We start from the raw sequence: 23,943 nt of genomic DNA, 5'->3' as shown, positions 1-23,943 counted from the left end.
ATTTTATAAATAATTAATTAAGGTCACCCCCCCAAGATGCATCACTTAGCACATTCCAAGTAAACCTTCCTGTATTTAGAAGTGCTGGTTGCAAATGTGGCTGGATCTCACGTGCTACGTGGACCGACCCGCAAGTAATTTAGCAGAGTGAGATGTTTTAAACGTGGCTAATGTGCTTTCAGCAAATGTGAAATGAACATGAGTACATAAAATCAAAGGTTAGGCGTTGCCATTAATGTGTTGAGTGTGGTAATTGCGGCAGTTATAAGAACACAGATCTTATAGCTGAACCACATCCTGTTCAAAAAGTGCAGGAGTCATGTTATTATTATTATTTCTTGGAGCATACAGGCACATAAATTATCGTGATCCCGGGGGGAGTAGCATTAAAAAAGATCACAGAGTAATATTTGGAAGTGATAGGGAACAGATATCTTTCTTGAGAAGGACCTTTTCAAAACCAGTTATGCAAAGATAGGGGCTTGTTTCAGCACGATACATTGCTATGGTAAATAGAGAATATGTTTGTTAAATACTTGTGTTTGTAAATCAGTTCCCAGGATTAAAGCGCACGAGTCACATCCGCCTTATAAAGACAAAGTAGAGCCAGTTTGTACAGGACACTGCACGTTCCCGACACCACCCTGCGTCAGTCAGGCTCCTGAACACCGGCTGCGCATGGACGTACAAGTCCACGCAATTACCGCGCGCAGTGTCATTCTTGAACACGCAGTCAGGTGTCGCGCTACTATCACGCTACCGGCGACGCCGCCCTCCTCCCACACACACACACACACACACACACACACACACACACACACACACACACACACACACACACACACACATATGTTCACGGCACTGGAATCGTTTCATTTATTTATTTAATAATTCAGTCATGTGGATGAAATGCACAGGAGCGGATGACGTAGCGCGCGCGTTCTAACGTGTGTGTATGTGCGTGTGGGCGTGGAGGAAAATGTCAACGTGCAGCGCAAGAAGAGGCTGGAGCTGATGAGAGTCATGTTATTACGAAGCTTCAGCCTTCGCGTTAGCTGCTCTAAAATATCTGATATCCGGGGAGGAAAGTTTCTAAAGGGGTCGGCTGTCGGCAGTTAGCGGAGCCCGGGGTGTTGAGGAGGCGGGAGAGGTGAGTTCATTGAGCCCTCCACAGCGAAGCGAAGCCCAGCCTCCCTTCCTGCATGTGAAGCAGATTGGGCAGAGACGTTCACAAGCCTCGGGCCACTTGTGACCGCCGTTGACCTCCTATTTCAGGTGAGTTTGTTCGCTTTGCAAAGCCGGGGAACTTCTAGCGTGTGGTTTGTTGACTGACAGGCGGCTAGCTCCTGTGACACATCCGCTAACGGTGCAGCAGTAACGGATAGAGAGGCACCGTCTGGACCTCATCATTTCTGGCTTTCGATGTGAGTTCAGCCTGCCGACAGTAACTATCAAGCTTCTTGTGGAGATGTGAATATTGTGTTTGTGGTTGAATGCTGAACCGATATGACACAGCTGTCCCACTCTGCCAGCTAGCCAAAGAGGAAGCGTGAACCTCGATGATAACGGGCGATTAACATTCAACTGTTTTTGCTGCCCCCCCCTTCATATCATCAGAGCTGTTACATTATCTTCCCGGAACAAGAGAGGCCTCTGGTGAAATATTTAGACCAGATTAGTTTGTGGTCACACCAGCACAAGAGCACCGTGGCCGTGTTTGCTGAAAAAACATCAACACATAACACCGTGCAGCTCTGAGTGCAAGGACAGCCGTCCTGGCCGGAGGAGGATGATGATGATGATGATGCTGCAGCAGCAGCAGCCTCTCGCCGTGGGGTGTGGTTGGCTAGCCGGACAAACAGGTTTTCAGCAGTGTAAAAACCCTCCCACCCGGCGGTAGTCTACCCTTTAATCTCCTATTTGACAGCTCATTAGAGGGCCGGCGACATCGCATTAGACCATCATCTCCGGCATATTCCTCTGCCCAGGCAGCCCACTACCATGCATGTTGTGTTTCTCAGGCTCTGTCTGTCATAACAGTTTTGCTGCTGCTGCTGTAGCAGGCGGCCCCAGAGGCTCGTAAATTTGCCCGAGTGGACACCCAGCATGTGTTGCACACTCACTTGTGTTTGATCAAAAGCAGGGATCCACATTGTGATGCCTCCCTTATGAGCTGCTTAACTGAGCCCAAAAAAGTGGAATTAAAGTATCATCATATTGCAAAATACAGATCTGTCTACTGATATTTTGGTCTGCTCTGTCAGATTTAGCAATTACATTTCCTGGGACCCCAGTGTACGTCACTGTTTCCCCCTCTCTTTCCTTCCCTTTCTATAACTTAATTTGTACACTAATACTTCATTCATAATCCTATTGCTTTCTCCATATCTCTGCCTTCCTCAGTGTAATGTGCTGAGTGACAGCCTGCTACCAGAATAATCCCAGTGCTCTGTTATTCTCATGTTCATTCTCCTGGCATAGTAGTTTTTAGGTCATATGCTCCACTAGTGTTGCTCTTGGCTGGGTTACTCGGCCTCTCGATGGGATCTTTACTGTGTATCTTAAGTGAATCTCTAGACAGCAGAGGGTGTGCGTGTGTGTGTGTGTGCAGACTGTGGAGGGGTGTCTGGATCATGGCCAGCCTTGTTCTGACAGTCTACACTCTGCTGATGACTGCAGTGAGGAGGCTTGTTTCTGTGTGTGTGTCTGTGTATAGGCCTAGGTGTTGTAACCAATATGCAGTGTAAATAAGATACAGTATATTAGCCTGTCCACACCCTCAGTGTTGGTTTTTTTTTTAAACTTGGAAAGAGGAACAAGGAGTCAGTGTTTGAGCTCCTATTTGCTTATGTACTTATTGGGCCTTTATGTTGCTGTAAAGTGTACTTAATGTTTAACCCTCGGTAGGCAAGTGTGATCTGTCTGGCTTTGAGTAGATTCATCTGTTAGTGTGTAATAAGCTTGATGAATTGGGAACAAATTGGGGTTTCGTATCTTGGCAAAGGACACTTTGACACCTGGGATTGAGATTGAACCACTGATATTATGATTGGCTCCCGAGCTGTAATTGCAACAAATTCAATGATTAATGCAAAAGAAACAGTTGTGAAGTCATTAGTATGTTAAAACAATTGTATATGTCTGCAACCTTAGTTTTTCATATGGCAGTTGAGAACAGCTTTATTGCACTAAGTACTTTCCGCTCCTCTCTTATTTCCCCTGGGGTCACCACAGCGGATGGAGCCACATGTGTGATTTGGCACAGATTTTACACCAGACATAACCTGACTGAGTTTATGTCTCGCCCAGATTTCAGACCAAAGCAGTCTTACATGTGTAAGGCAAATATGCACCAAGGAATCCAAACACTTCTTTTAAACCTGTGGTTCTCAAACTTTTTCTGGCATACCTGACCTCAGAAGTTGAAAAGAGTTAAGGCCATGGATGGTATAAAACACAGGCATAGCTTTCGGCTGAAAAAGAAAAAAGACGCTATTGCGGAAGTGCTTCAAACCTGCATTCTATCTGAAGGCCACCAGATGGCGTTAGCTGGGGTTGCAAAAAGAACTTCTTGTTGTATACAAGTCTATGGGAAAACTAAAGAATCAGTTACTCATTTGGGGTCATGTTTAATTAAAAATTATGTCTGTTTGTAAATCTTGCTCATACTGTTTGAAAAAAGAGTATTATCCATGGTTCATTGGCTGACGACTTGCTGACCAGTCAACGAGTGAGCAGTTTTCAGTCAGAACTGCTCCCTCTCATCCATTTAAAAAAAAAAGCCAATATGGCAACAATGAAAACTCTGCCACTCTCAATTCAACAGTTAATTCCATATTTTTTTTCCCGTAATCATCCTCACCTTACCTGGAGTGGCTCCACATCCCACCAGGGGGGCCCACCCCACAGTTTGAGAACCACTGCTTTAAATGGATGGGTTAAGTCAAATGTAACTCTAACAAAGTCACTGGGAGCTATAAAGCAGGTAATTAGAGAGAAGAAGATAATTAGTGACACAACAACACACATAAAAATTAATAAGGGTAATCCCTTCACCCAAAAGATGATGCTGCAAAGTTTTGGCATGTCACACAGGTTTAATTTTATTTACTTTTTATTTTATTATCTTACAATCTAAAACATATTTCCTCATTTGGAATTTTTTTCTTTTTGCAGTTATAGTATAGTGATTTAGCTCAAGATGATGATCTCAGAGCCACATTCACTGCACTTAAAAAGGCCTTGAAGGTAGTTTTATGTTGATTTATTGTTCAGTTTATATAACGTGTTGCAAAATATGACTTATGATTGAAGTCATGAGTCATAGTGACATTTTTATTCAGAATGAATGTGGGTTTATATTAGCTAAATATAGATGTTGAAGACAAATCTGTTAATTTTGTCTGGTGAATTGTCTTGTTGAAGGGTTTTGCTTCCTTTTCCATCTCAGTGTAAGCTACACAAACAGTTTACACTTAGAGTGGACGAGGTAATTTAAGGTCTACGATCTTTGCTGGTTTTTGTTTGCTCCTGCGAACATTAAAGGTGGTTCTTAGCTTCTCGGTGCCACTATAAAATTTTCCAGTTTCACATAAAACATTCCTGGCTTTCAATGATCTATAAAACTTTGAGATTTAGCGCCTGGCTGCCAGCTTGGGAACATGATGTGGCTCCAGAAGGCTTTGTGGGAACTGTGGGTGGCAGATGTCTTGTAGTTGCTGCACAAATATTTTAGACTCAGGTGAAATCTTGGCTTAGTATTTGTAAGATACATACTCAACTTATTAGGTACACTTTATGGTTTATTATTACATCAACCATGTTCATCAGACCTTTGGAAATTCTGAGCAGAGATGCCTGTTTTTTTTCCTGCATTTCCTGAGTTGTGTGAGTCACAAAAACAATATAAAATACCATATCTGTGGTCACAAACTTTTAGTTATTCCATGTGTGGGTAATTCTTTACTATTTAAAAATACTCTCAGTGCCACTATAACATATCCCCATATTTTGTTTTCAATGCTCCCCAGTCTACACTCACAGACACTTTTTTAAAGGAACACCTGTTCAATGCAAACATCAAATAGCATGATTGTTGGTGTTAGACAGGCTGGTCTGAGTATTTCAGAAACTGCTAATCTGCTGGGATTTTCCCAGACAGCGTTTACAAAGAATGGCTCAGAAAATATCCAGTGAGCAGCAGTCCTCTGGGCGAAAATGGCTTGTTATTGTCAAACGTCAGAGGAGAATAGTCAGACTGCTTTAAAGCTGATAGCTGATAGAAGTCAAATAACTCCTTGTTACAAGCAAGGTGTGATGAAGAGCATCTCTGAATGCAGAACACATTGAATTTTGAAGCATATGTACTACAGAAGAAGAAGACCAAACCATGTAGTCTTTACATAATTTCCTCTGGGATTGGCTGGTGCTCCTTAAGATCAAGAGGTTAGAGTTTTTGGCTCACTAAAGGTGGACATTAGAAGATTAGAAAAACATTGCCTGTTCTCATGAATCTTGATTTCCGCTGCAACATTCAGGTTACCATAAACAACATGAAAGCATGGCTCTATCGTCCCTTGTATGAAAGATTCAACGATGGTTGTATAATGGTGTGAGGGATATTTTCTTGGCACACTTTGGGCCCCTTACTACCAGCTGAGTACTGTTTTAATCCAACAGGCTATCTGAAAATTGTTGCTGACCATGTCAATCCCTTTATGACCACAGTGCACCCATCTTCTGATGGCTTCCAGCATAACAACATGATGGCACACTAAAAACACGCCATGTCACATAGCTCTAATCAAACATTATCGTGTTTCTTGAACAGTTAGTTCACTGTATTCATATGGCCTCCGCTGTCACCAGATTTCAATCTAATACGGCACCTTTGGGATGTCCTGGAACATGAGATTCACATCATGGATGTTTAGCTACCAAATCTACAGCAACTGTGTGATCTATCATGCCAATATGGACCAAATTCTCTGAGGAATGCTTCTGGCAGCTTGTTGAATCTATACCACAAAAAATGAATGCATTTCTGAAGCCAGAAGGGGTACAGTGCAGTACTAGCAAAATGTACCTAATAAAGCGGCAGATAAGTAGATCTGTGTTTTCTGCTGCTATGACGTTATGCAATCTCATCTCATCATTGATCGAGGCAAAGAAATCTCTGATCTCACTTTATGTCGTGTGCTTCTTCCTCTGTAGTATTTTTGACAAGCAACAAACCCTTGGCTTCCTGTTTGCACTAACTCAGTGTACACGAACAGTCAAGTGTGATATGTGCTTATGGGTCTATCTGTGCTTCCTTAGAATAAGAAGAAAAAAACAGGGAAACCATATGTCATGCCTCTCAGCCATTTCAGCTGTGGCACACCTGGTTTTTGATAACAACACTGACATGCATAAACATGCTGAAAACAGTAGAAAGTGTGCTGAAGCCATTTATTGTTGTTGCACATAAACTGCACATAAATTATATGTGCATGTTTCCACCTCACTTGCCTGTGTGTCAGTTGTCTGTTGCGCTACTGCAAATAAATACCCGTTTGTTACTATTGTGAATGGGGTAGAGGACTTTTGGTGGCTGTGTGAATATGTGTCAGCTGTATCTGTCCCTAATTGTTCAGTTTAAGACTCTGTCTGTGAATGACCTCCCTCTATTGCTTTCTCTGTCTGTGTGAATAAGTGTGAGATCAGTAACATTGCCATGCCTTTATGTAAGTCTGGATAGATGAAGAGGGGGTGGGGAGTTTAAGGGGACAGAGGGGAGTTGGGTAAGAGCTAGTTTTCTTTTGTAGAAGTATGCAATTTCCTTCCTGTTTTACTGCTTTACCTCTACTGTAGGTTATATCTTCCACCTTTTCTCTGTTATTCCGTTTCCCTTCTCTCCCTGCCCCCACTGGTTCCCAGCATTCAACTGTGCACACTGTGTAAAAATTCATGTGGAAGAAAGCTTCCTCGCCCTCCAGCATCGACGCATTTCTGTCTCTCAGTCAACCTCGTCTCAAAGATGCAACCAGATAACAATACCATGTATGCACTTACGTATTCTTTTTTTTCTTTTTCTTTTTTAAATCTGAAGCTTCTACACAAATAATGAACTGTATGCTTTTCACATCCACCGTGAGGCTCCTTCTTCCCATCATCCTTTGCTATGAGAGGCGTTTTTGAGAGCAAGTGTTGCCTTGGTAACTATTTCTGCCATCTGTGTATGTTGTATGAATGCGTGGCAATGTGTATGTAGAGAAAGATGGAGGCACCTGCGGTCTTAATGCTCCAGCTTCCTCATTGTTGCATTATTTATTTAATAGTTAGCAGAATGACTGGAAGGTTACTGGGTTACAATCCACTCTGAGAAGAGATTAGAGGAGTCCGCTTTCAGCTCAGAGGATGTGTGCCACTGTAACACATCTGTAACAAAATATGCAAATAAAATAGCTGCTATCATAACCTGGCCTTGCTTAGTGAGTAGGAGTATAAGAGATATTCAGTCGTTAATTAAAATTCGTTGGTGTTTATTTCTGTATGCCTCGCTTTTTTGCTGTTTAGCCAAAGGTGATATTTGATTTGAAAAGCTAATTTGATTATTTAATAATCACATTTTCAATCAAGATGTGACATTGTGGCTCCTGTAATCAGAAAACAATGTTAGTGACTGCCCTATTCTAATATATCCTGTATGTTTAGGGAGTAAAAGGAGACTTTGAGGCAAATGTTGCTCTTATATTGTGCTGTGAATATAGCGGAGGAATCAAATGACAGTAATGCAAGCAGCTTCTGCCTATATTTGGCAAGACAACATGAAGATATCTGCTTAAAACAATAATCTATTCAATAATGGGAAGACAAGAAGAAAGCAATAGAAAGGCAGACATGGACGAGGTGAAATTAGTGAATTGTAACTCCATTAGAGCACTGTGTGAGTGTTTGGCTAATTGTCATCTTAGTGATAAAAAAGTAGTGATATGTCATTAGTTTAGAACAGGTAGGAAAGATTTATGGGATCTGCAGCCTGAAGACTCGTGAAAGCAAAGAAGAGATTTCTTAATCTACAGAAAGGAAGAAGGCTACTGTGAGATGCTAAAACTTTGATAGCCAGACACTTTTTCATGCACTGTGGAGCTGCTAAGTACAGCCCAGGGACTGCAGCCCAGGATGGTGATAAATGGCCCATGTGTATATGTTGGAGAGAAAAGGGTGGCAGAGGAGAGTGCAAATGTTAGTCCCCAAAATAGTTTGTGTTCCCCAGGCTATATTGCGTCATTATTTGGTTGCTTGGCCCCGGAGTATTGTAGTTCTGTGTAACCCAGATTTTAACCCTGACTCAACCTTTTTTTTTCCCCTCTCTGCTTGTCTGTCTGTCTCTCTCTCAGGTAGAAACTCTCTGCAAGCTTTAGCAACAATGTAGACGTCCCGATGATGATGATGATGATGATGATGATGCAGGGCCTTGTAGGGAGGAGGAGCAGCGACTGATTTTCTCCTCAATTTTATCACACCCTGCACTCTATGTCCGTCCCGACTGGGCGGCTAGAGTGCTATGTCATCAACCACACCCCCATCGGCTCAACCGTCTAAGAAGGGACGGAAGCCGGAGAAATCGGAGGTGATGGCTGATTCGGTGCCGGCCACCAATGAGGAACTGAGGAGCAAGATCATGGACCTTCAGATAGAGCTACAGCAGGAGCGCGGGAAGGTGAGGGTGAGGAAGAAGAGGAGGTGGAAGAAGCTGAGAACATGCGTTTAAAGTTAATAAATGTGGTTGAGAAGTCGTCTCCTATTTTATCAACTCAGCAGAAACAGGATAGAAATGGTTGCCAGTTTTATTTATAAATTATTTGCAACCAATGTTTAAAAGCATGTAAGCACACTTATAAAGAAGCAATATCTCTAATAGGACAGTAGGGTTACCTAGCGTGCAGTTTGGCTATTCTGTTGCTGTGAAGCAACAGAATACATATACTTCTTTTTTTTTCTTTTTCTTAAAAAAAGGTCTCCGGGCAGTTTATTACTCCAGTCTGCTCACTGACACACAAACCTCCTCTCTGTGCTCATCTCTCCATCCCTCATGGCTAGTTTGTTTTAGTCTGCCAGGACTTAGAGTAAAAATATGGAAATATGCACAATAGAGTCAGGACAAACTTTATGTAAATACTGATGGTTACTTGTCAGGGGTACTCTAATCTATATTCTGCATTATGTCCTTCTATCAGGTATGCAAACTCCGCGAGCGGCTCCAAGAGCAGCGGCAGGCTCGCGAACTTGAGCAACACAAGCATGCCGTAGCACTCACTGACCTGCGTGCCAAACTCCATGAAGAAAAGCTACGTGAAATCGCTGCCATACGGGAGACTCTGGCACGGCAGCATGAAGCCGAGCTGGCCAGAACAATCAAGATCCGGGATACTGAGGTTCAGAGGCTGCAGGGTCTTGTGAATGCACTGAGAGATGGAGCTGCTGACAAGCTCAAAAATGCCCTTCTTGCAGAGGCTAGGGAGGAAGCCAGGAGAGCCTTTGATGGGGAGAGAATAAAGCTCCAGCAGGAGGTAGGTTTTAGTAGGTACAGGGGTGACAAGTATAACTTTTTCACATGTCAGATTGTGGAAAGTAGAACATGTATAGGGTATATGTTGATCTAACAAAGTTGTAAAATGAGTATTGCAGACTTGATTTTCGAGTGCACTTTGTGTTTAAATACCCTTTGTGTGTGTGTGTGTGTGTGTGTGTGTGTGTGTGTGTGTGTGTGTGTGTGTGTGTGTATGTGTGTGTCTGTGTCTGTGTCTGTGTTTTTGTGGGACTATGCACACTTTTGTAATTTGGTCCTGAAAAACAGGAAGCAGGGTGGAAAAGCCTGTTGCCAACCTATTGTTTCACTGTAGCCTACCTAGATCTGTCATTAAACTTATTAATAGGACAAGGGCAAGTATTTACAAATGCACAGCTGATGTTCTTTTTGTTGTTTTTGTTTTTGTGTATATAAATATTAAAATGTGTGCATCGGGCCATTTCAGATTCAGGAGCAGAAAATGGCTCGGAAGCAAGCCGAAGAGGCTCTTGCAAACGCTCTTCAGGCTGATAAAGCCAAAGCAGCTGATCTCCGCACAGCCTACCAACAGCACCAGGACGAGGTGCACCGCATTAAACGCGACTGTGAGAAAGACATCCGCCGGCTGGTGAGAACACATAAAGCTGGAAGCCACGATACTGTGTACCCTCATTTTTAGATGACTGATAATCAATACAAAAAGTATTTTCTAAAAGACATTTATCAGAATCCACTTAACTGTCAAGCCAAGATGAATTAAGTTTAACTTTAAATTGAATTTCAATTGGCAATATCATAATCACAAAGCCCAATATTAATCAAATAACTCCATTATTCCTAATTAAATAAGCAATAAATAATCACCCTTAAGTATTAAATACTAAAAAATCAGAGCAGATTGGCCTCACCAGGCCAAATCTCACAACTTTCCTCACTGTTTTTAAATCCTGTTGGTTTAAAGACACACAGGCACAAAAATCTACCTTTACTTAAGCTTAAACTTTTTTTTCAGGTAAATAGAGGTTTATGTTGTGCTCTGTTGCTAAGAAGCTGATTAAGAAAGTGTTATTGGGGCATTAAAAGTGTAATAGCCCTCCCTGTTATCACTGATTTTATAGTTGGAGATTAAACGTGCCTCTTTATGTGCATCACAAGGAGCTAACTATTAGTGAAGTGCAAAAACAGGGAGGTGTACTGTGTGCAATAAGCAGACACATCTTACACTGCATCATAAACTAAGCATGTTATGCCTGAGATAGATTAGCTTCACGAACCCAGCAGCTGTTAACGCTGTAGTCCCTGTCTGTCCAGATCATATTTGAATGACACACACACTCACACACCTACACACACTCACACACCCACACACAGATTATACAGATTGGTTTCCTTCTACTGAAGTTCACTTCCAGCTCGGGGCTTATCTCATTGATGTAGCATGAAGGTTAGGAGCTAATTGCCACAATGTCTGTCTTGACCATGTGGTGCTATCTGCAAGTATAAATGTCTGTGTACCTGCTGCAGTTACTGATTTACCCTATTACATACAGGAGGGCTACAGTAACAGGCATTGTTGTTAGTAAAGGAATGCTTGAGTGAGGAAACTCAAAGAGTAAAGCACGGCTTATTGATGGAGAGCAGGCGGTGCAGGAAATACCGGCGTTAAAGAACAAAATACGGAGGGAAGTAGAGGTGGTAACAGCTGTCAGGAGGGGTTGCATGAATGCAGAGCAAGAACAGAGGCTTATAAATTAATCAAACCTAAAGCAGAGTGTTATAAAAGCTAAAACATTGTTAGTCTTCAGCAAACGCCATCTTACACTGAAGCTGTGCACAATGTACATACATAAATTATAAAGAAAAACATTGTACATATGAACTAATATTCACATATTGGAGGTGAAACGAGTGAAATGATTAGATTTAGATTTAATCGAATCGGAGTTTTCTGCTGCTTCTCAGAAATCTCTGCACTTTTGTAGACAATAAGAACAATATTTTCAGTGCTTTATTTTGAAAAATAAGACCAGACAGAATAAGACAAGAGATGGACTCCAGCTGCTTAGATAAAGATGATAAATGAGAGTTGAGAGGTGGTTTACATATGAGTTTGTGATGTGTGGTGAGTGAGAGGGTTCCCCTTTTGATTCATTCTGGCATAACCGCAGTGGAGGGACAATAAAGTGTAAACAGAAAAAAACATTAATAAACTAGTAAAATAAAAATAAATAACATGAGTAATAGAAAAAGAAAAGACTGGAAAAGGTCTTAAAAATAAAATATTAAGGACTTCGGTTAGACGTAAAACCTATTTACTAACTCCTTATAATGGCTATAATCTAGTTCTGTTTCACTCCTTTAGATGGATGAGTTGAAGGCAAAGGACCGGGTGGTGTGCGCTCTGGAGAGGGAGCTGGGGTTACAGGCTGGCTATGCCCAGAAGCTTCAGCTCCAAAAGGAAGCCCTGGATGAGCAGCTGGGTCAGGTACGAGAGGCCGAGAGACACAACCATGGCAGCCCGAAGAGAGAAGTGGTGCCTGGACTAGGAGAAAACCCAGACTTGCTCAACAACCAGGTATACAAGTGTCAGTATTTTATGCTTAAGATATTTTTATATGTTCCGAAAGTTTCCCATATTTACAGATATTTTATATTATATTTTATATTACAAATTTTAATACAAAGTAAGCACAATGTGAGGTATTTCTGGTGAGGAGCTTTTAAAGAAAAATAAGTGATAAAAAAAAAATCACAGTGGAATAGTGATTTTGTAGTGCAATTGATAATATTGATATTAATAACAGATGCCATAGAGTTAAAAAGTGAAATTGGCACATCTGTGAATCCGTGAGCCGTACATGGAGAATTTAATATACGTTGTTGTTTATGCAGCTTTTTCCTGATTCCAGCCAACGCCACAAAATCAATTTTGAAGGAATACTTAAGTTGTCTTTACAGACAAACATTATATATAAACAACGCTGTATAAATGTGTGACTGGGTGCATGAGAGATGCAGTAGATAGTGCTTTGAGTGCTCATCTGACTAGAAAGGCATTATTTAAGTACCAGTCAATTTACCAGTTCATAAATCACATGGTTACTGTACTTCACATACACATTCACTCTGTGAACAGCCAAATCATCTTTCTTGCCATCACCTCCTTTTTACTGTCCGTCTCCATTACCTGCATGCCTGCCTGCATGTACTCCCTTTTTCAGTTGTTGTCTTCCTCCTCCTCTTCTCCTCTCCCCACGGCTTCACAGGAGGTGGAGGAGCGTGACATGAGGAGGTTCCAGTTGAAGATTGCAGAGCTCCACTCAGTCATCAGGAAACTGGAGGACAGAAATGCACTACTGGCCGATGAGAGGAATGAACTAGTGAGAAAAACACGCGTGCAGTCATTATAAACATACAATTATACATGCAGACATTTTTTAAATTATAATTCGCATAAGTTTAGACACCATTAAGAGTATGGATGTCGAATAAACCTGAATCCGAATATTTCCTAACTTCCTCACTGTTGATGTTGACTGTCCTAGTTAAGATGGAAATTCTGTGGCGACACTTAAGATTACAATGTCCCCCCTCCCTGTTTCCTTCCTCTGTTCAGTTGAAACGGGTGCGAGAGGCAGAGAGCCAAATGAAGCCCATGTTTGAGAAGAATAAGCGGCTGTCCAAGAAAAATGATGACCTCCTGCAAACACTGCAGCGCATGGAGGAGAAACTCAAGAACCTGAGCCGTGAGAATGCTGAGATGGTAAGTGCAACCAACATGTCTTCCTAAACATCTGCTGATGACTCTTAACTCCCTCTTTTTTTAACCCGAAGATAAAATCAAAAAGTAGTAATAGGATGTAGTAGATATTATAGTTTTATCTAGTCTATTCAAGACGTTTTATGGTTTTTAGGGCTCTCTGAAGGAAAGAGGACCTCTGCTGGTCATTTGATGAATAGCATGAAAAATAATTAGTCCATCTGTTTCCCTCCTGCAGAAGGAGAAAGCTTCCTCCTCTCGGCCACCATCACAGCAGCAGTCTGTTCAGGCCCAGATGAAGCGACCAAGCTCCCTGACCGACCTGACCCACGCCCATGAGGAACAGGAAGTAGAGTTCCTCAAGCTGCAAGTTGCTGAGCAACGCGGCATCATTGATGAGCTCACGCAGGTCAGGACAGGGTTACATGACTGTTAACACATAAGGTCATACAACAGTATATACTCAGATAACATTACTCTGTCAGCTCGTCTGTTAGATGTTTTTAGATAGCTCTCACTATAATATCTCTTAATGTATTGGCAATACATTATGGCAAAAGATTATTATTGTAGGCATAATATTAGGCCCCGACAAATGCAGGAGTATTAAGAGAAGTAACAATATTGATATTCAGTGATTTAAAATCGTATATTCCATTATATCAGCTGAAAATCTTTTTTTCTTTTTCTTTCAGACACACGAAACATGAACAGATTTACATAATATTTCTTATGTGTAGTTATTTATTTACTCATTTAAGCTCTGCTTGTTCTGTTTGGATCATCTGGTTGCTATGTTAAACCTGTTCCAAGCATTTTTATTTCCCACAGTCAACTTGCCCTCTGGTGTCCAAACTGCAACATCAGCACTCCACATTGCTCTTCTGTCCCGTCTTTACTTTTTAAATTAATCGGCCTGTATTGAGTGCCGAGGCCAACAAATCAGCAAACAGTTCTGGCTCTGCAAATGATAATATGATTTTTCATGTGTGTACTTCACTGGAAGCGTATAGAGGTTTCTGTCTTGATATTTTATCTGTAATATGTCAGTGGATTTTTTTAAGTGTGCCAATAACAATATACAAATACATAATAAAATCATCTGCATTGCCATGGCTAGAAGGGGGACGTTTATTGTGACAGTACTAACACTGAAGTTGTGCTTCTCTCTGCGTTTTTGACCCCTCTGGATCAGGGGAGCATACATGTCTTATACATGTCTTATACATGTCTTATACATGTCTTATACATGTCAGAAGGATCAATGGTTATATGTTTGTTTGTTTTTTAAAAAAACAAAAAACCTTGAGAAGAATGGCCTAGTCTTTAGTTTTTGCCTATGTTTCCCCTCTTATCTTCTTTACATTCACTGACACTGTCAGTCTGACAGCTTGAGTTATTAGAAGCTGCTAAATTCTTGAATTTACAGTTTAATGCTGTGACTTTATTTAATTTGAAATATAGAAAAGAAATGTAACGAAATTAGACTCTGCTGAACAAAACATTTTATGCTGATGGCAGGTAACGTTTTGATTGATGAATGTGAATCCCGTGCCACCACAGATGCCTCCGATTGCTCTCTTAAAGGTCAGAATTTAAAAATGTTCATCTGTTGTGTCCTTAGGAACGTGATCGATTGGTGATGAGCAAAAAGAACAGGAAGAAACCTTTCAAGCTGCCGAAAGTGAGTTTTCATCAGTGTTTTTACACATCTGTTAATCCAGTGGTGTGTAACTAAGCAACTTCCCTATCTGTGGTTGACTGACCCTTGAGCATTGTTTTCACTTGTGTGTTTGTGTTTAATTGGGCTCAGGGGACAATTATGACACCATCCCTCACTGCTGGGACCATCACAGTGAGCACACACGCAGCTAGTTGAGAATTATTTGTTTTGGGGTTTTTTTATTATAGATTTTTTTTTTATGTGAGTATATTTTTGTTCTTTATAAGATAGTGTTACTAGAGACTGGACATGCATCACAGAAACTGCAAGCTGTATGCAGCATTTCATGCTTTTATCTGTGCCAAAGGGATTAAAGGGATGACAATATCTAATTGGCTGAGGTGACAGAGTTTGAAAGAAATAATTGCTAAGTACTTGTGTGTGCATGTTTGGGCTAATACATCAGGGGACATTTTAGAGTCTGCGATGTTGCTAGGAGGAGGAGTTTGTAGATGCATGACATTTATTTTCTTCCTCCTCCTCCTGGAACCAGTTTGTTAGCTTGGCAGGTTCAGCACTGAATTGGGGCACAGCAGCTTGGCTTTTGGACTTGCACCTGGAAATTTGGCTTTCCTTTTTAGGACAAACCCAGACACTGACCATTTTTTTTCGTAGGAGTTTGATTGTAACCAGAGGCTTTGTTGTCGGCTTTTTAGATTTTGTTTAGGAGTGACAAAAAAAGCTGTTGTACTTTATGGGCTGCACTTCAGTTTTTAGATCTGCTGGTGTTTTTGAAGATATGATAGATGTATATTTAAGATATTATTTGTAGTTTACTTTTTGGCCTGGCAACAACATGACAGAGTACATCCTCTTTATCCTCTATTTCTCTTCTTTCATTTGCCTGTGTGCCCTGGTCTGCCTTTATTTCTCTGGTTGCCAGGAAATGACTTATAAACATGATGGTAAGCACTTTGGAGTCTGGAAAAGTTAAAAGCAAAAAAAAGTAAACAGTCAGTGCGGTCATTCAGTCTAAGTTTTTTAAAATGAGATTACTGACTGAATGACCGTGTCTAGATTTAACAAGTTTGAACTTTTAGTCATTTTTCCTCTTACTTTGCAAAAGTAATTGGATTTCTTTTGGGTTTGATGACATCAATATTTGGTTTAAAAGTTTCCTAAGCTGAAATCAGATGCAGTATAGTTCTGGATAATAATTGTTTTTGTTTCCAACTGCTGATACGCAGAATAACATATGTGTAGATCTGAGGTTGATTTAACCCTTTTCCCCCCTCCACTGCTCTCTGCAGAGGCATGTTGTGGAGACATATTTTGGATTTGATGAGGAGTCGATAGACTCTGAAACCTCCTCACTGACCTCTTATAACACTGACCTCACTGACCGCACGCCTGCAACTCCAGAGGAGGACTTGGAAGAGGTAGGAAAGTCCTTTTGTATCCACTGAAAGAAATATCTTAACATCTTAAACAGCTGCAAGATGTGGAAAATAAATCTTGGGTTAATAAATCAGAAGAAAGTAAGATGGAACGTTAACAGTAATTTGCAGATTAATATATGTGATTATGAAAAAGTAAAGGGTGAAGCTTTATGTGTTAATTTGACACATTCGCTCTTTGATATCACAGAGCATTTCCCGTGAGGAGTCAGAGCTTCGTTTTCGTCAGCTCACTAGAGAGTACCAGGCTCTTCAGCGGGCCTACGCTCTCCTGCAGGAGCAGACTGGGGGGTCTCTGGATGCAGAGAGGGAGGCCAGGGTTCGTATCTGCTGCCACCTTCCAAATGTGCTACGTACAAGTCTAACTTCCAATTCAAGAAAATATTTAGAGCATAGATCCTCATTATGGTTTTCTCAGTCTGCTCTATTCATTCCTTTTGTACTTGGATTTAAGTCTCTGATGGCTCATTTTCCCGCCCACAGACCCGTGAGCAGCTGCAGGTGGAGCTCAGCAGCTGCCAGGCAAAGATCGTGGATCTGGAGAAGGCCCTGGCTGAGCGGGGGCAGGTAATAAAGACAGTGGATGGGGACAGAAGCTCACTGGTCCTGCTCTCACTGGGCCTCCTGCATGTCTGTCTGGCTGCTGTGCTCCTTGGCTGGCGCTTTGCTGACCAGGTCTGCCGCAGATTCCTGTGATGTCACTTCCTGCATGTGTGATGTCAGTGCTGTGCCTGCATTCTCTCCTTCACCCTCTGCCCTTACCGATGATGGTGTTTTATTTTAAATACTTGTGTCTGAGTTACTCATTACAGATTAAACACTTCAACCACCTTGATTCATTTTAGCTTTGTATAGATTAACACATAAGATTTTCATGTGGTAGTATATAACTTTCTGTTAAAACATGAAAATACTCACTTAATACAACTTGATTTTGGTTATTTGATGTGTACGAAAGGCATCTTGGTCTGAGAAGTAAGCCAAACCACTGGATGTGTAGTGGGAAAGCCTCTGGCTTTTTTTTGCTTAAAGAAAGTAGTGAGAGAATCACTGAATTTATCATGCCGAGTTCATATCAGGACACTTTGTTTACTTTTTTGTGAAGCATTTCATTGAGTTACTGCATGTTGCCTGTGGCTTGATCCAGCTGGTATTCTGACTCGCTTTGCTGCTGTTTTTCATCTCAGATTGCCATTTGGTCCTCATGTTGCTGTGAACTCTTGTTGCCTGTGATTGCAGCTCTTTTGCTTTGGTTATCTGATTTGGCTTCATTTGTCTGCATCAATAAACTTGTGCTCCTGCCACCCTGTGCTATCTTTTTTGTGTCTGTTTTGCATTTGCTTGTGTCTTTTAAGCTGCAAGTTTGAGGGATGGGAGTTTTGTTCATCACACTATGTCATTGCAGATCCTTTAAATCTTCTTCTGTTCCTGCCAGTGTCATTTCTCGCTCATGTTGTGTTTGGTTGTTATGGCAGGATTCAAAGTGGGTAGAGGAGAAGCAGTACTTGCTCAGGACCAACCAGGAACTGCGTGAGAAGGTACATTAGATTAGCCTTCTATATCAAGGCATTCAGTACTAGTTGTAATACCTGATTTTCATGATCAGATGTGTTCTTTATTAACCACCTCTGAAAACGTTATATTTTGTATAAACATAAGCAGAATAAAAACTTTTACTGAGAAAATAGTGACAGAGTTAGTTAATGTAGCTGTTTAAAAGATAATTATCTATGTAACTCTCAGTTGATTAAAAAATTGATAACATTTATAAGATAACTAAAAGTAAATACACAATTTAAAATGTATGCACGAGAGTAACAGCTGTAAAGATGTGCTGTAAAGTTTGTAGTTATAGACACAGAAAGCAAAGTCAATGCAGTTCCTTAAGTCTGCATTCTGTCTAATGGCCAGGAGGGGGCAGATCCTTTGGCTCAAAAAATAAGTCAGGCTTTATAGAAGTCGATTGGAAATAACCCTCAGCTCCCTTGATCAGTGATCTAAGTTAACAATTTCCAGATGATGTTATGGACTTAATCACTAGGTAATTATTTTAATATAAAATTATGTTCTTTTGCAAAACTTTGGCCCACATTAAAATAAAAAAGAAGCCTCAAACATATTATTTGTAAGAGTGGGCCTATTTGATTGATGCCAGTACAAGTGTGCAGTGTCTCTCAGTTTCACAGTCAGATTCACTCACAATTTTTATATATGGTTTCAAAATTGCAAGAAACTGACAAAGCATTGCAGCTAGAGTGGCTTTGTCCATCTTCTTTATACAGTCTATTACATATTGTGCACGGTGAACAGACTTTTGGCATCTTGGACACTGTCCTCAATATTTACAAACAAGACTTTGAAACATTTCATAGTGTTTAGTATGTGTAACGAATCTGTTGTGTTTGCAGATGAGTGCGCTGCAGCAGGCGGAGTCCCGGCTGCAGGCTGAGGTTCAGGATGCTCGGGACCAAAATGAGCTGCTGGAATTCAGAGTCCTTGAACTGGAAGTAAGAGACTGTGCCAACATCATACTGTCACCAGGAGGTGACAACAACAATCTCAGCTCCAGACGCAAGACCTATATACAGTGACTCATCAGACAGACAGACATAGCCTTAAACACACTGCTCAGTTCTTCACTGTATGCATCTGTGTTTCCTTGTTTTGCATGGCAGCTGTGTACTTTACCCTTTACTGAAATTGAATATTTTTGTCAATGAAGAAATGTTTTGTCAAGAATATAATTTTTAAGTAAATAAAAATATATTTAAGTTCACCATCCACTCCCATTTTTCTTCATTTTGTCTCATTTTTGCATGCATATCCCAATTTTCTGTTGTTGTATTTTTCACAATTTGAAAGTTGATGTATATGAACAAAATGAGGACGGATCCCATGGAATTATGCTTTTGTTTCCTTTTTTAAAAAAAATAAGAATTTGCATACCATACTATTAAGATGATATTTTTTATTTCTAAAGTCCCATCACCCTGATGGAGTCCACTCTCCATCAGTTTAAATAGCAGTTGTATCTCAATGTTGGGAAATGACACGTCACTGGCTTAATTTAGAGTTTCAGCATGTTATTCTGTTGGCTTGGTTTCTTTGACCCCTTTTCCATCGGTTTTCACCGCCCTCCTTTGGCAGATCCTGATCATGTTGTCATTGTCATGTAAGTAAATCCCTCATTCCCTGCCATTTTGCATAGTGTCATTGACTTACACCACCATTTATTTTTCTTTTTGTTGATCAGAACTGCCCGTGGTACAATGAATAATTGCATAGCTGACATTATGTGTGAATATTAACACATTGTTTGCATACATAGGAAAGGGAACGCAGATCACCTGCCCTCAATCTCCACATGTCTGCGTTCCCTGAGAACAGTAGCAGTGCCCTGCAAGTCTACTGCCACCAGGAGGGAGTCAAGGTGAATGCACTAGTAAAAAACAAACAAACTAGAACCTTTCTTCTAAATGCTTTCTTGAGTACCTGCACAGTTAATATAACAGCCTTGATGATTTAGTTTGGGGGTTTTTGCAGGATGTAATCATTCCTGAACTGATGAAGAAGTTGGATATTCTGGGAGATAATGGGGTGAGTTCGAACCCACTGTAAAAAAATCACTTTAGTCTTAAAATTTCTAATGAGTCTTTGTCAATGTTGTATTTTCTAAAGAATCTCAGAAATGAAGAGCAGGTGGCTGTGATCCAAGCAGGGACTGTGATCTCACTCTGTGAAAAGGTGAGTGGAAAGTTTCTCTTTTCTGACACACAGTGGACAAACATTGCTATAACACCCTGTTACCACAGCAAAGCCATTTCATTCAAGCCTGCATATTTGATATAGCAAGGATTTAATGCTGGATGCCCTCACTGATGCAACCCTCCCCGTTTATCCAGGCATGGGGCTGGCACTAAGAGTACATTGGTTTGTGCCAGACCCCTTGGCTGGGTTAAACATCCCGAGCAATGGACAGTGCACAAGGTGAAGGAGAGAGTGCAGATAGGGTGTTGTGGGTGGAGTTGAGTGTCAGGGGTGATTTGTGAGAGAAGAATAGCAGCAAGAGTAAAACAGATTGTTGTGAGCTCTGCTATGATGTATGATTGGAAGACACCGTAAGAGTGGCAAACTTGAGTTGGTTTGGACATGTGCAGATTGATATATTGGACAAAAGGATGATAAAGATCGAGCTGCCAGGCACGAAATAAATGAGAATGACCACATAGAAGAGTCATGGAGGTGGTAAAGGAGGATATGCAGAAGCTCAGTGCAACAGAAGAAGATGCTAGAGAAGGGGTGAGAGAGGCAAAAGAAGAAGATAAAGACGGATTTCATTTAACTCATTTTTTGTTTAATTTAGATTAATCTTATAGAAGCAAAATGTGAATCCCACACCTTTCTGTGTCTTCATCTGCAGTGGTTGAAGCAGATAGACAGCACTGAGGCTGCCCTCACGCAGAAGATGATCGACTTGGAAAATGACAAGGTGAGAAAGTTATCTACAAATGCATAAAATTCAGCTTTCTACAACATATTCAAAGCAACGTGTTAATATTATAGTCTCCTGTTGTTATTATGTCAAAGAACTTATCAAGACTAATACGTAATTATAACTATACTACTATGTACAACATGCTACCTTCTACCAAGCCCTGCATTATAGATTATAACATCTTATTGCAGGAGCTGTTTAGTAAGCAGAAAGGATTCCTTGAGGAGGAGTTGGACTACAGGAAGCAGGCCTTGGACCAAGCCTACATGGTACGAAGCTTGGAGCAATAATACACAGCGTGCTTTTACCTGCATATGAACACAGACATATCTACTGCTTACCATTGTGTATATTTTTACTTACAATGGCTGATGATAAAGTAATTCAGGAATGCAGGGGTGCAGCATTATCATTTCAGCATGAGATAAACATCTAGGACCCTGTTAACCATCACAAATGCAACATGCTCCATCAAGGTAAAATTTGCTACATTGTGTTGGGATACTGCATCTTTTACCACTGAAGTCTAAATTATTTTAATAATCTTAGCCACTCAGTTGGCCGGGATACGTGGCCACTTGTTTATGACCTAAACCTCGATCAGATTTACTCTCTCTTGATTTGAGAAAGTATGATATGATTCATTTATGAATATCCTATTTAAAGTTGCTCAGGAGAAAGTTAAAAGAGTGAGTTTAATAATAAGGTTTTAATTATATATTTTTAAAGCATGAATCTTAAAGCATTCTCCACTTCCACTGATTTAACTAGACTGTAGCCAGATAACAGAAGTTAACACTTAGATCATTCGCCATATAATTCTAACCATTTTACTTGGTCAGTTTTGGTGTTGCTTTGTGTTTATAGTCCCACTTGATATTGTGTTGGGCTGATCTTGGTTCTTACTTGGAATTTGTTGTTTGAACAATGTGTAAAGAAAAGCACAGTTTGTGTTGTTAACCAAATCAAGTGACCATGTAAAAACCAAGGTTGAATAGCCCTCAATGTAAAGTGGAAAAGTGTTCCCCATATCTGCCATGGTCACAGTGTTGTGTGTATGTGTCTGTGTGTTTGTGTGCATATGTGTATTCCCTTGTTTGTGCTTGTGCATGCCTGTGTGTGTTCCTGCATGTGCATGTGCACGTCCGTGTGTGTGTGTGTGTGTGGGTGTATACATGTATGCGTGTATATGTGGCTGGCTGTGCAGAGGATCGAGGAGTTGGAGGCCACGCTGTATAGCGCTCTGCAGCAGGAGCAGCCGGCATGCCAGGCGGTGGCTGAGTCGCTGACAGACAGGCAGAGGGAGGAGCTGAGGCTAGCCGTGGACAAGCTGCGGCGTCAGATTCTCCGGCAGAGCCGGCAGTATGACAGTCAAATCTTACAGGAGCGCATGGAGCTCCTACAGCAGGCCCAGCAGGTAAGGCTCAAAACAAACCCAGTCAGGTTGTTGAGTCCTGCCCTCCCTGAATCTGACCCCTGGTACCTGTCTGGAACTTTTAACCCCACCAGATCTCTGGTGCTTTGAAAAAGATGCAGTATCCCTGTACGTGCTACCTGTAACTCTATCTGTAAGTGCATATGTAAAAGTGGGTGAGTGGAAAGATGAGACAGAATGACCTTGGATTTGTGTGAGTGTTTGTGTGTTTCATTGTGATCTGAATACCCTGACACCTTCAGTATCCCTCCACTCAGCAGCCCTTTCGATACTTTACACCCATGGCTTTTGGCATTGTGTTATCCATTGACTACATGACACTACATGTACTCTAACTCACTAACAAAATATCCTCTAACCGTACTTACTGCACATTTTTAATGTATCTACTAATTAATATGCTCAAACTACTGAACCGATTAGAAATCAACATGTTTGCAGGTCCGAGAAATGCATCTGATTTAATTTGTGATATATTTTACAATAATAACTCTGAGAATTATGCTCACTTAAAAAGTCCCCACAGTGTGGCTTTTATTAACACTCGTTCCAATTTCTCTGTAGTTAAGAAGTGATATTTAACTGGAGCATTCACCTCAACCTCAATTTGATTTGCTGCACAAGATATTAACTTCAAAATGTCATGTATTTGTTTTAAAATATGCCTGCCTGCCTCAGTTGTATTTATGTACTGTATAGTGAGCACTCACAGTGGAAAGCTATTTAAACTAATATGTTAGGAACAAAGAACCGAGTCACTGATGAAGCCACTCAGCTTTTAAGTCTCAAACAGTGTCACTGTTAAATCTGCTCTTCAGTTGCCATGGCAGCTCATTCCAACAGCTGCCATGGAGACAGTATGGCATGATGGGAAAGTCAGAAGACTATTTGGAGTGTCTGCAGGAATAGATTGATAGCAGCCTAACTTAACTGTTGAACCATGTGTGAAATAAATAAAGAAATGAAATGAAATGTTGTTGCACCTGAGGAAATGATTGTGTCAGAATCAATCAGATGTGTTTCGCGTGGCCACGAGCTAACCACTTCTGTCTTTTTGTTGCAGAGAATAAGAGAGCTGGAGGACAGGATTGACTTGCAAAAGAGACAAATAAAGGAAATAGAGGAGAAGGTACACACTCAAATTTGACTTGTTTTTTATTAGTGCAAGGTATCAATGACATCTTCTGTGCGGTGGTGTTTTCTAAACTTTTTGTCACTTTTTTCTTCTCTCTCTTTCCTCACCTGTTGATTAAACCTCTTGTGTTCCTTTAGTTTTTGTTCCTCTTTTTATTTTTCTCTTTAGCATTTATTCTTTGGCCTTAATGAAAATGCCCATGGACCCACATCAGGTAGAAGTAACTGTATAATACTAGAATTCGGCACAGTTTTGATGCCTGCCAATAATTCTTAGGAAAGAGTTCAAATTTTCTTTTCTTTTTCTTAGGTGTTAAGGTGCTGTGGTGGCGAGCGAAGATGAGATAAAACCTAATTGTTTTTTATGCATTTGTAGACAGTTCAACTAAACCTTATGGCCTTTTTGATAAATGTGCACTTTTGCAGAAGACTGGAATGCAAACATA

General features: G+C 40.8%; 1 protein-coding gene across 7 annotated transcripts; it reads left to right on the top strand.

The window, feature by feature from the left end:
* Nucleotides 1-846: 846 nt before the first annotated feature.
* On the top strand, nucleotides 847-23,874 carry jakmip1 (janus kinase and microtubule interacting protein 1). Of its 7 annotated transcripts, none has more exons than XM_026194635.1 (24): nucleotides 847-1,275; nucleotides 7,091-7,196; nucleotides 8,386-8,704; nucleotides 9,222-9,554; nucleotides 10,020-10,181; nucleotides 11,916-12,128; nucleotides 12,820-12,933; nucleotides 13,170-13,316; nucleotides 13,552-13,722; nucleotides 14,938-14,997; nucleotides 16,287-16,415; nucleotides 16,624-16,752; nucleotides 16,917-17,000; nucleotides 17,909-17,971; nucleotides 18,842-18,940; nucleotides 19,762-19,863; nucleotides 19,977-20,030; nucleotides 20,112-20,177; nucleotides 20,854-20,922; nucleotides 21,120-21,197; nucleotides 22,136-22,345; nucleotides 23,427-23,492; nucleotides 23,636-23,712; nucleotides 23,808-23,874. In XM_026194635.1, the coding sequence occupies exons 3-23, from the start codon at nucleotides 8,549-8,551 to the stop codon at nucleotides 23,684-23,686; spliced, it is 2,556 nt and encodes an 851-aa protein (XP_026050420.1). In that variant the 5' UTR covers nucleotides 847-1,275; nucleotides 7,091-7,196; nucleotides 8,386-8,548; the 3' UTR covers nucleotides 23,687-23,712; nucleotides 23,808-23,874. The 7 variants fall into 7 exon arrangements, with proteins under 7 accessions (XP_026050420.1, XP_026050411.1, XP_026050429.1 ...); XM_026194626.1 differs by having other exon boundaries at nucleotides 8,382-8,704; XM_026194644.1 differs by lacking the exon at nucleotides 7,091-7,196.
* Nucleotides 23,875-23,943: the final 69 nt, after the last annotated feature.

The sequence above is a fragment of the Astatotilapia calliptera genome, chromosome 2 (genome assembly GCF_900246225.1).
Source record: "Astatotilapia calliptera chromosome 2, fAstCal1.2, whole genome shotgun sequence".
Classification (NCBI taxonomy): domain Eukaryota; kingdom Metazoa; phylum Chordata; class Actinopteri; order Cichliformes; family Cichlidae; genus Astatotilapia; species Astatotilapia calliptera.
The sequence above is the reverse complement of the archived record's forward strand: the minus strand, read 5'-3'. Positions and strand labels throughout refer to the sequence as shown.